The sequence below is a fragment of the Salvia hispanica genome, chromosome 2 (assembly GCF_029641045.1).
Source record: "Salvia hispanica isolate PSC_SH4W2 chromosome 2, Shi_PSC_v1, whole genome shotgun sequence".
Taxonomy (NCBI): Eukaryota; Viridiplantae; Streptophyta; class Magnoliopsida; order Lamiales; family Lamiaceae; genus Salvia; species Salvia hispanica.
In genome coordinates, this window is record NC_142693.1 from 19,066,361 (window position 1) to 19,075,957 (window position 9,597).

The window sequence follows — 9,597 nt, forward strand, 5'->3', positions numbered from 1 at the left end:
TGTCGAAAACGTAAAGTAAAAACAAATCAACTTTATGAAACCTCCTTAAACCTTACCAACTTGTTTCGCGTCCAACATAAAAAAACAACGATAATATGAAGTAAAAAGAGATCAACCTCCAACCAATAGAGAGAGAGAGGTTCGAGTCAGCACATAATAGATTAAAGTATCATATTTTAATTCACCTCACTGGATTTACTAGGTTTATTCTACATGTATCAATCATATGTGTTTCATGAGATGGTAATCTATAGTAGTACTAAATAATATTGAATGTGGCAATGGTCCACGTTATCCTTGCCTTCAATATGATAGGCCAAGAGGATTTTAGTCTAAATACGAGGTGGGATACAAGAACAGAAAGCAAACGTTTTTAATGTTCATGCAAAAATGTAAGTGGGGCCTGGCCTGTCTGTAGTGGGCAGCATAAAATGAAGGAGAAATGAGGGGATAACTGAGAGAGAGAGAGAGAGAGAATGTGGTTGGGAAGCGTGTCAAAGCTGCTGCTACTGTTGTCGCTCGTTCCAAATGAGGGAGAGCAGCCGGAGAAATATGCGGTTGTTTTCGACGCCGGAAGCACCGGCTCTAGGGTCCACGTCTTCAAATTCGACCAAGACATGTCTCTCCTTCGGGTCGGCCAAGACTACGAGCTTTACATGGCTGTACGTTTCTTCGTTTTAAAACCACCAACTTTTGTCAAATTCTTGGTTTACACCGCAAATTTAAAAATCAGTCGAAAAACTGTGAGAGGTTTGATCATGCGTGTAATATATTGATGATATTTTCAACTAAACAATGTTGTTTTATTTATGAATAGAAGATAATAATTTATATGTGCGATTTCTTAGCTTCTTCCATACCTCATAAAATTACTCCTACATTTTTCAATAAATTTAAGAAATAGCGTATTATATCATAATTTTGTCATTTTTTCTTAAATATCCCATGATCTTATATTTAGGGAAAATTAAGTCGATGCTGCATACGGAAAATACAACTAGTCGAAGCCACGCCATTAAGTAATAAATGAAAACAATGCCATTTAACCCACCAAATTAGTCACATCTTTAATTTATACACATGTCACATCAATAACTTAAGACACGTATGAGAAAATTAAGAAAATTGACAAATATATGATGTAATTGAGTATTTTTTAAAATTGCGAGATTGACAAGAAACTGACCAAATTTGATGGTTTTTCTCGCAATTTGCCTATCTAATTTACATTAATAAGATGGTTTGAGATTGAGATGGATGTGGTGGGCAGATTAAACCAGGTTTGAGTTCATATGAGAAAGAGCCCAAGGCTGGTGCTGACTCATTGAGGCCCCTCTTAGAACAAGCAGAAGAAGTCATTCCCCTGCAACTGCGTGCTACAACACCTCTTCGACTTGGGGTATATCCATTTTTACACTAATTATTTATTAACTTATCTCTTACCTCATTATCACTCATATATTATGCAGGCGACTGCCGGTCTTCGCCTACTACCGGGAACTGCTGCTCAAGACATATTGGATGCGGTATAGTCCCACCATTGGTTGATTGAGCATCACCAAAAAAAATAAAAGAAAAAAAAAAATCTTATTTTACTGAACCCTTACTTGAGCATTACTGAAAGAAGTCGATTTCCACATAGATGAGACAATTGAGAGAAAAGCAAAATTTTGTGATTTAATATCCCATTTTTTACAAACCTTATGAGCTGAATTGAGTATTACCAAAATTCTTAAATTTAAATAGCTACATATATACACTCTCATTTGATTATTTGACATTTTGTCTCAATTTATTTGGAACAAATTAAAGGTGAAAGAGCTTTTCAAAAGCGAATCGAGCCTCAGCTACAAGCCAGAATGGGTGTCTGTTCTTGATGGAACAGATGAAGGAGCTTATATGTGGGTAAGCATATATACCTAATTAATCATTCAATTTAGGGAAAATTATGGGAAAAACCATGAAGTGTGATCTATGTGAAATTGCAGGTTGCAATAAACTATCTAGATGGAAAGTTGGGGAAAAAATACCCGAAAACGGTAGCAGTGGTAGACCTTGGAGGTGGTTCAGTACAGATGGCTTATGCTCTCTCTGACAAAGCTGCTGCTAACGCCCCTGCATCAAATGATGTAGCCAATAGATTAGCTCTTGGAACTAATTACAACCTTTATTCTCACAGGTATTATTTCATTTCTATATATGCCCAAAAAGACGAGCCTATTAAGAAAGAGGGCTTATTTGGTTTATCAACCACTCACAACTAATGTGGGACACCACTGGGGTCCATAATAATCGACCAGGTCAACGTTATCGTTGTTATGTGGAACAACACTAGTTCTTTAGCAATCGACCCCTTACTGAAGTCCTTAACAATTGACCCTTCTTAAGGGTCAATGTCCTCGTTGGTATGTGGAGTAACATTGACGTACTGAGCAATCAACCCCTATTAAGGCTCAACGCCCTTTTTGATGCGTGGGATAACATTAAAGTCCTTACAACCAACCCCTCTTAACGGTCAACGCCCCTTTGGTGTGTGAGACAACACTAGAGTTCTTAGCATTTGAACCTTAGAGTCAACATGTCGTCAAAACCATGTTGTTGATGACTGACTTCTTTCAGGGTTGGCTACCAAACATCCTCGTTGGCCACGACCGAATCCTTTTCTAGACCACCACTCTGAATTGTTGGACCTCTTAGTGAAAACACCAAAGTCCCAGAACAAACATGAACTCATGCCATAAAAACTAGTCTGTCAAAAGAGAGAACTCATTTGATCTATAAACCACGTCGATTACCTTGCACAATTGACATGGGACAACACCAAAGTTCGTAACACATGCACATATTAAATGGTGACTGTTAATTACTTGTTGTGCAGTTATCTCAACTATGGGTTGTTGGCTGCTCGTGCTCAAAATCTGAATCTTTCCGGTGCTGGCAATCCATGCATCACTAATGGCTATCAAGGTGCAAATTATTCCATTCACTCATTCTTTAATCTTGTAAATATATGTTAATGATGGTATAAATTCATCAAGCAGGAACATACTCCTACAGCGGGGTTGATTACAAAGTATCGCCTCCTCGTTCCGGCACAAACTTGTTAGGTTGTGTAGCGCAGGCACGAAAGTTGCTTAAGGTGGACGCACCCTGCGCCAACAAGCCTTGCTCCTTTGGCGGCGTTTGGAATGGTGGAGGCGGTGATGGCTTCGACAACTTGTACGCAGCATCATTCTTTTACGACATGGCTATGGAGGTATCGGGTTGTGTTAGTGTGCTAACTATCTTAATGTGCTACTTGCTGATTAAATCAACACACTATATTAAAAATGTCAACCAGTAGTAACATGAGTATGTCAACACAAATTAACCCTATTTGATCGCATCCCTATATATCTAACTAAGCCATCAGTATATTGAACCTAAACAAAATAAAATGACCGATCTTCGGTATATCTGGGCTTCAAATTTGGTCTAGTTCAATGGAGGGCTAGACCAACTCGATCATATAAAGTCCAACTCCTAATGAGAGAACTGAAACCACTATATGAGTTTGTATGATGCTCCTTTTATCACTAACAAAAACAGGGATATGTATTAATTTATACCCCTCATGCATGTAGGCTGGAATCGTTGAACCAAATGTTAATATAACACAAGTTCGTCCATATGTATACCTGAAAGCAGCAAAGAAAGCATGCAGTGCCAACGTGGACAATATCAAGACTATATTTCCTCAACTTGAAGATTATGATGTGCCGTTTCTGTGCATGGATCTCGTATACGAGTATATTATGCTCGTTGAAGGTTTCGGTGCGTATATCTATATGCCTCTCTCTATATATACATATACACGTCAATTTTTTGAAAAAAATCATTTAAGTTTTCCAACTCTTGTATATCCCACAACTCTATGATTTTTCCAACTGATTTCTAAGTTGCAGGGCAAACACAATTTGGCCAAACTTCATGGATTTGTCGACAATTTGCCCATAGTCATCATAGTTATATTTTATTTTTGATTAAATGAATATTAATATGTGTGTGTGTGTGTGAAATGCAGGCATCAAACCAACAAAGGAAATAACAGTTGTGAAGAATTTGGAGTACAAGGATTCGTGGATTGGAGCAGCCTGGCCACTTGGCTGCGCAGTTGAACTTCTTTCATGAGCTTTCAATATTGGATTAGAAATCCAATCTTCCTCTTGGACTTTATTTTCACATTACCAATAATTCAGTACTATGTGTATTGTGGCTTGTATGTCTGACATGCAATGTATTTTATCTTATATTCCCCCCGTTCCATAAAAATATGTGCACTTTCCATTTTCGTTTGTCTCACAAAAATATGTGCATTCCATTTTGGAAAGTTATCCTAATTTATTACCCATATACATCAACTTATTTACAACTTATACCACCATTAAACACAACTAATAATATGGGTCTCAGTGAGTCCACTAACATTGCTTTAACTACTCTTCTTCTCATCTCTCTTACTTTACCAATTTTATCTTAACTCTCACGTCATATCAATTGTCCATATTTTTATGGGACGGAGTATTACAAATTTGATAGACTAGGGACCAATCACTTAATACAAGAATGCATTCCCTTTCTCAGTAATAATTATCATTTTAAAAAATGTAAAAGAAAGTGGGTGGGAAAGTTGGTGAAGTTGAGTGTGTGTTTTATTTTTATATATTAGTTGTATATAAAAAATGTGAATAAGAAGTCAATGGAACGTAAGGTCTATTTATAAAAAATAGTACTCCTCTGTTCCATAGTAATAGAGTCATTTTATCATTTTGATACGTTCTATAGTAATAGAGTCATTTCCCCTTTTAGTAAAAGTCAATACATTTTTCCACACCTATTTTACTCTCTCTTACTTTTTTCTCTATTCATCTCTCTACCTATTTCATTTTCCACTTTTTTCTTCCTTTACTTAACTCACCTAACACAATTTTTCTTAATCTCCGTGACGAAAAGAAACGCCTTCATTACTGTTCATAAATTTTGTCACACTTTGACTAGACACAGGTTTTAAGAAATGTAATAAAAAAGTGAGTTGAAAAAGTTAGTGGAACGCGAGTCCTACTTTTATATATTAGTTTTATACTCCTTCCGTTCCTTGTTAATAGAGACATTTCTTTTCGGCACAGAGTTTATGAATAGTGTGTTAAATGAATGGTGAAAAGAGTAAGAGAGAATAAAGTAAGAGAGATGAAGAGTGATTCAAGTAAAAAAGGAGCAAATTACTTTTTGTCAAAAATAGAAATGACTCAATTAACTTAATTCTTTTCAAAACAGAAAAATGACTCTATTAACACATAACGCACGGAATAATAAAATGTGATTGGAAATGAATTAGTGGAATATGGGGTTCACTGCCAAAAATAGTAAAAAGTGAAATGCGACATATTTTGTGCGACGGACGGAAAGGGAAAAACTGACAACTTTCCGAGTCAGAGGGAGTATATATTGCTTGTTGAAGGTTTCGGTACGTACATGTCTTATACGAGCATCATCCGTGAGAATGCATGCTGACATTAACTTTTTTTTTTGTTTAATCTGTTTGTTTTAAACTTAGATACCTTAAAAATAATTATTGGCGTCATTAGTTTTACAAATAACATAAAATGAAAGCGCGATATGTCCATTTTCACTGTAACTTCTAAAAAATGAACAAATCAAGCTTTGATGGACAATGTTATTTGTACGCTAATGACGTGAGCATTCATCTTAAGGTGTTAGAGGTAAAGGAAATGAACAAAACAAAACAAAAACTAATATTAACGTTTACTAAACGAAAACGATGCTCACATAAGATTATATAGGAAACATTTTTCTATATAGATACGTAGGGTTGTGATCCATGCAAAACTCAATTTTAATATAAAACGCATAACCAAAGATACGGAGATCATTATTAATTTATTTTTAGGTCATTTTAGTAAATCCGGATCTAAAAATGACCTCAAATCTGAATTTTATAAAATGACATAGAACTGACTAATAATGTAACATCCCGCTTTTTCGAACCCTAATTTTTGTGACGTGGAAATTTTTGCATTAAATGCTTTTAATGCTATGATATGTGGAATTAAATGATAAGTGATAAATTGCAATATTCTTTGTGACCTAATTGCGATATCGAGTTGAGTTTGAGTTGAATAGTCAAACTTGTGAATATATGACGTGGCTATTGAATAGTCAATATTGTGGAAAATATGACGTAGCCGTGGAATGGTCAAAGTCGTTTGAAAATGTGAAGTGGAGGTGAATTTCGAAAATGTGGATATTTTGATGTGGGAAGAAATAATTTGTGGTGAATTATTTTCCTAAGGGATGAGTGAGAATTTAATAGGAGCATTATTTAATCATGTGGAATTTTCGACCCTCCTATTTATTGAAGAAGAAATCCTATTTTCTTGGATTTAATTATTGCTTGGGATAATTATCCAAATTAAATCCAAAGTCCGATTGTTCCTATTTAATTGATGAAAATTTCGAAACCTATGATTGGTCTAGAGGGATTTTCGAAATTCCCTTATTATGGAAGAAGGGATTATTTTTATTATATTATTAGATCCCTTATTGACTCTCTTCCATAATTAAATTCAAATATCCTAGCATATCTTGCCAAATCTGAGAAGATCTTGTCATATCCTAATTAAATTGGGATTTGATTTTTATTCCTTGTGAGAAGAGGCAAAAATCGCCTATTTCCTTTTATTTGGAGGGGATTTAATTATTTATTTTCTTGCTCCGTGATATATTATTCTACTCCATGAAATATTTGAATTAATTATAGGCTATTAAAATAGCCTATAATTTTTGAAAATCCCCTTACTTCTCAACTAAATCAACGCCATTCTCTACTATCAAATCTCTCCAAATCTTCCAAATCTTGATTTATTTAATTATTGGATATTATTTTGGCACTCTATAAATACATGTGAGAAACCTAACCCTAGCATCACTAAATCACGCCCCCCACATCCCCAAAATTTCGATCCCTCTCTTGCTCCCACTCTCTCAAATTTTTCTTCTACTTTCTCCATTAATTCTTCATCTTTTGGAGAAGAATTGAAGCTGCAATTCAAGAATTCATTGAAGAATCAAGATTCTACTTGTTTCTACCGTTTGTTTTTGCAAGAAAAAGGTACTTCTATTATTAATCTTCTCTTCCTCTACCGATTAATCGGTATTTCTGAGTCCACATGCATTTAGAACGAGTGAAGGGTTAATTAATCGGTGCAATTGGATGCATGTGTGTGTGTGTGTGTGTCCGAGAGTGTGTGTGTGTATGTGCATGCCTCGGTAGGCGTGCACATGTGTGTGGTGTGTGTGCGTGTGTTGTGTGGAGAAAAACACTCATGCGTGACACGAATGGATGATAAATCTGGAGTTGTTGTGTGATAAAAACGATATGATAATCGTACTTTGATTCTGATTGTTGATTTTGGAAATAATCGAAGGGAAAAAGGAAACGTGGGATCATGCATAATTTTAATCTATGATTTGAGACTTATTTGAAAAATATGAACTAAAGGTGATAGTTCGCGTTCCCGGTGGGATATCAAGAAGAAGTGCATTTTTGTTGAACTCGAAAGAAATCGAGGTGGGCTTTATTCTAAACTCTCTTCTATGTGCAAAATTTATTATGTTGGAGAAATAAGGGTGGATTGAACTGTTATGCCATGCCTATAAATTATTTTGGATATTGTGAGTGCCTGATGCCTAGATTGTGAGTACGCTCCATTAGGCTACAGCGGCTATGATTAAACGAATTCGGGTCTGAGTATGGGCCGCAAACCCTACCAGGCTGTGTACACGGTGGGATCGGGAGCGTCCTTGCTAGTCGGCCGATCTCGTGGGCGAAAAGTGTGGCCACACTTTCGTCGCACTATGGAATGATTGTGATTGTGATTGTGGAAATGATGAGAAAATGGGAGGTATTGTTTGACTGGCCAGTCCATGATATATTTTTGTGATACTCGATGCTTATCTTTAAATAAATGAAAAACCTCGAGTTCACTATGGTAAGGGTGGCATAACTATAAAATGTTTTGGCATGAGTCCACTGAGTATGTTTAAAATACTCAGGCCTGCATGTGTTTTTCCTATGTGCAGGTTGAGCGGCGATGGGCGGTCGGTGGTGTTGAGAAGATTGAATCGAATAAAATGGATGTTTGGAACAATAAGTGTAGTCGTGTCTTCATACATGGCTCCGCTTTCTCTTGAAATGCTTCCGCTGAATTTTTTTTAAACTTATTATCTTTGGTTGTGGTGAACTTAAATTCTTTGTTTTGGAATGAGGGGAATTATTGCGTTTTGTTGGAATTATGCTAAACCTTTGACTTTTGAGCCTAATCTATTAAGTCTTGATTCTCGTAAGTTAGCCGTTGACTTGTTGCCTTGATCTTCATTAAATACTCGGTAAATCTCTTTATTTGAAACCCTAGTCTCTGTTCTTGTTGCATTTAAGTTCGCCTAAGTATCAGTCGCCGCATTTATTATACCCTAGAAATGCCGGGCTGTTACAGTTGGTATCAGAGCCTCAGTTCTTTCCGCTCTGGACCCAAGAGTCTTGTTGTCTTAAAATCTGAAATTTGTGGGAATTGATTAAATAATAATTGTTGAAGACTCAACACCACGACTCGTCTCCGCTCAACCATGAAGAATGAGGTAACCCATATCTTTGAATATTGATTTGAATTATGAAATGTTGGAGGTTGAAGCGAATGGGAGTTGTTGTGATATTTGGAAATTTGTGTTGGAATATGAAATTATGATTATGCATGCAATTGAAATTGCTAACTGTGATTATGCAAAAATAAAAGATGAATGTTGTTATGCAAGTGATTTGCGACCAAGATTGCTATGAATTGAATAAATGAAATTCTATATGATTTGTGATTGCGTGATTGTTCGATGAACAACGTTATGAGTTGAACTTGAGTATGCTATACTTAGTTGAAAATCGTGTTGTGATTGGAAAATTTGTGTGACGATATCGAACTTGAAGGCATAAAAACGCCGAATGCGAGGCAACAATATATATATGTATATATACGAGCCTTTTTGTCTCGGAAAAGATTCCGTTTATTCTTGATATGATATTATCTTCACACCTCTATCGTTCGACCTATATATATATATCCCTCGTATACTCTCACCATCATTCAAATACACTATTGATATTTTCTTCGATCCTTGTTCTGATGCTGAGATTTCTTTTGTAGATGCCCAATCAGTATTACGCACCGATGCGCGACCGTTACGCGAAGAATAAGGTTTTCCCTGTCGAGACCTACCAAGAGTTTGAGTGGGATGGAAATTCTTTTCTCCTAACCTACGTCGCTGAATTCTACGATCGTTGGATGGATGCATACGCGTATGGAGGAGTTACCCATCACGCGGGGATCTCGAGATTGATCCACAGCCTGCCTTCTCCATGGAGTGAATGGACTGCTCAAGCTGCGATACCGTTTACATGGTTCAGTCCGCCCGAGTACAAGCCTCGAGGCGATATGATCGGCTTGATTGGAGTGCTACTCCCAGCCATGGCAGCTGCAAGGGATGGACCGC

The 9,597-nt window shown here is 36.4% G+C and overlaps 1 protein-coding gene across 1 annotated transcript; it reads left to right on the forward strand.

Annotated features, from left to right (window-relative positions):
• The first annotated feature begins 442 nt into the window (after nt 1-442).
• LOC125217806 (apyrase-like) lies at nt 443-4,330 on the forward strand. The gene is made up of 9 exons (XM_048119350.2): nt 443-662; nt 1,271-1,399; nt 1,470-1,526; nt 1,813-1,905; nt 1,989-2,179; nt 2,879-2,967; nt 3,042-3,256; nt 3,624-3,813; nt 4,064-4,330. Exons 1-9 carry the CDS (start codon nt 477-479, stop codon nt 4,168-4,170), a joined length of 1,257 nt encoding a protein of 418 aa, XP_047975307.2. The 5' UTR covers nt 443-476; the 3' UTR covers nt 4,171-4,330.
• Nucleotides 4,331-9,597: the final 5,267 nt, after the last annotated feature.

Excerpts from the sequence above, each read along its gene's own strand:
- LOC125217806 (XM_048119350.2), top strand. The coding sequence starts at position 477 with ATGTGGTTGGGAAGCGTGTCAAAGCTGCTGCTACTGTTGTCGCTCGTT. Across the intron at positions 663-1,270 it reads ACTACGAGCTTTACATGGCT|ATTAAACCAGGTTTGAGTTC; the intron begins GTACGTTTCTTC and ends TGTGGTGGGCAG. Across the intron at positions 1,400-1,469 it reads CAACACCTCTTCGACTTGGG|GCGACTGCCGGTCTTCGCCT; the intron begins GTATATCCATTT and ends TATATTATGCAG.